General features: G+C 35.9%; 2 protein-coding genes across 2 annotated transcripts in view; one reads left to right on the top strand and one right to left on the bottom strand.

Moving 5' to 3' along the window:
- Positions 1–1,346, top strand: part of LOC137967451 (neuropeptide SIFamide receptor-like) — a 31,057-nt gene extending 29,711 nt beyond the window's left edge. Inside the window, exon 3 of the mRNA XM_068813973.1 lies at positions 316–1,346. Within this exon, the coding sequence (XP_068670074.1) occupies positions 316–1,346 (1,031 nt within the window). The remainder of the gene's footprint in view (positions 1–315) is intronic.
- Positions 1–2,500, bottom strand: part of LOC137968034 (neuropeptide SIFamide receptor-like) — a 270,910-nt gene that overhangs the window by 142,060 nt on the left and 126,350 nt on the right. The gene's annotated exons all lie outside the window — the stretch shown is intronic.

Raw genomic sequence — 2,500 nt, 5'->3', positions numbered from 1 at the left:
ACAATTCACCGCACAAATTCTCAATCACATGCCATTGCCTTATTTGGAAACTAAAGTGCACGCGATCAATGTCACATAACAACAACGACTATGGGGGGAGGGCTAAGTCAATTACTCTCGCACAGGGTCTTCCTTGTTCTTGTGTCTAAAATTCTTAATTCCTTTTTGGTCCAGTTAATTATACCACCAGCATATCTTATTATTATTATTATTATTATTATTATTATTATTATTATTATTATTATTATTATTATTATTATTATTATTATTATTATTATTATTATTACAATTACTACTATTCTATTTGTCTTTCAGGAACAAGCGACCTCAGTTCCACACGACAAGTTCCTGGTTATTTATCATCGAACGCCCAGATTGCCTTCACATCAGCATATGCAGTTACCTTCTTGATAGCCTTTTTTGGCAATTCCTTTGGCTTGTTTGTAGTGTTGAAAAAATCTTCTAGACGTGTAACGAACCTCTTTATAGCAAACATGGCTATTGCCGATCTATTACTGACCATAACAGTTATGCCATACCAAGTCGCATATCTTTACAAAGGAACTCGTTGGTTTGGAGGAATATTGGGAATCGTTACTTGCAAAATGCTTCTCTACGCTATTCCTATTTCTATAGCAGCTTCAGTGTTAACAATGATGTTCATTTCCTTTGAGAGATTTTACGCCGTATTCTTTCCTCTTCGAGAAGCAATTTTCCAACGACCAAAGATCCTATCAACGATGATATGGGTTCTATCGTTTGCATTAATGTTCCCTTACGCGTTTCTTTCTAATGTGACATTTGTTCTAGTCACTAATGGTTACTATTGCGACATAGCGCCTAGTAAAGATCTCTCACAGAATGAAGTTTATCGCGTATTCAAAATCCTTCACATATCAATTTTCGTAGTAGTGTACGCCTTGCCACTCTTCATAACTATCGTTATATACACATTGATATGCCGTAAAATGGTTCATCGTAAAATTCCAGGCAACATGACTGATAGCAACCGTGCCGTGGTTGAGAAGTCCAGGCGCAAGGTCGTGCGACTATTGGTTGTTATATGCGTTGTTTTCGCGCTGTGCTGGTTTCCAACTTATATCAATCATTTTTTCTTGTTTGTGCGGCCTGATCAAAAGCACAAACTACCACCTGTTGTCATCTTGGTATTTTTTTGGATAGGTCATGCAAACAGCGCTATTAATCCATGTCTGTATATACTTCTGAACGATGGTTATCGTAAGGCCCTTTTTGCGCTTTTAAGAAACTTATGCGGACGGGGAACAAACGTAGTTGCTGCGATAAAACCGCCAGCGCTGATCAAACTGGATGCGAAACCACCATAAACATATCTCTGAAGCTCTTGAATGTACAGGACAAGGAACACGTCCCAACCCTTTTTTTCGCCTCTTAGGTGGAGACTTTTAGGGGCCGTCACGTCTTTTTCGGGACAGCGTGACAAATAAAAATAACGGAAAAGTCAAACTGTCTTCACCCCACAAAGGAGTTGCTCGCAATCGAGCTGCACCAGTCGCGCAGCAGACCAAAGATAAGTACCAATGCAAATGCAGCTCGGACATATGTCTTTACGGCACTTAACTTTGTACTTTGCACATGCATAGACATACCTCTTACTAACCCTGTTCGTAGTCCGTACTGTACGTTATGTAAGTTATGGCCCGCGCATAAATCATCGGGATCCGTAACTTACAGTACGTACCGAGAAAACGAGCTTAATAAGGTATTTATTTATCTCTGACGTAATCAGAAGTGCGGGAAAGGAAACTAGTTGAAGTCAAGCGGGAGGTTCAACCGCCACAACGATTGCGCGTCAAAATTCTGAAACAAATAAATCTTCTTGGCCTTTTGAAATAGTTGCTTGCACGATTTAAACAGTTTTACAAGATTACGTGACATAAATGACATGAAAACCTTGCTAGAGAATGTTTTCTCAAAATTTCACATTAAGCGGTCCGTACAGCGGCCGTACTGTAGAATAAGGTCCGCTAAATCAGCCAATCAATCAATCAATTTTTCAATCAATCAATTTTAATTTAAACTCACACAAACATTAATTTACAGTGTTGGAAAAAGAAAAATAGAATATACATATGAATATTTACAAATTAAATATTGAAGAAGATACATAGTACTAATGAAATATTACAATTCTGATTAAGAAATAAAATGTTAGGGGAAAAGAAGAAAGGATAAATGGTAAACAAACAGTTTTAATACAAAGTTGATTGTGAAGAGTTTGGGACACCTAAATAGCTTATGAAACTAATCGAGTAGGTGCCCCAAAGGAACTAAATTTATCAGAAGGAATACAGAGATAAATAGACAATTTATGTTAAAAGTATTTCTTTAAGATCTAACTATCCAAAAAAATAATAATAATAAATAAATAAATAAATAATAATAATATATTAATAATATTAACAATAATAACATATCAACTAAGAACTAATAATATTATTATAACTGTCTATAATATTTT

The sequence above is a fragment of the Montipora foliosa genome, chromosome 8, assembly GCF_036669935.1.
Source record: "Montipora foliosa isolate CH-2021 chromosome 8, ASM3666993v2, whole genome shotgun sequence".
NCBI classification, from domain to species: Eukaryota; Metazoa; Cnidaria; class Anthozoa; order Scleractinia; family Acroporidae; genus Montipora; species Montipora foliosa.
The sequence above is the reverse complement of the archived record's forward strand: the minus strand, read 5'-3'. Positions and strand labels throughout refer to the sequence as shown.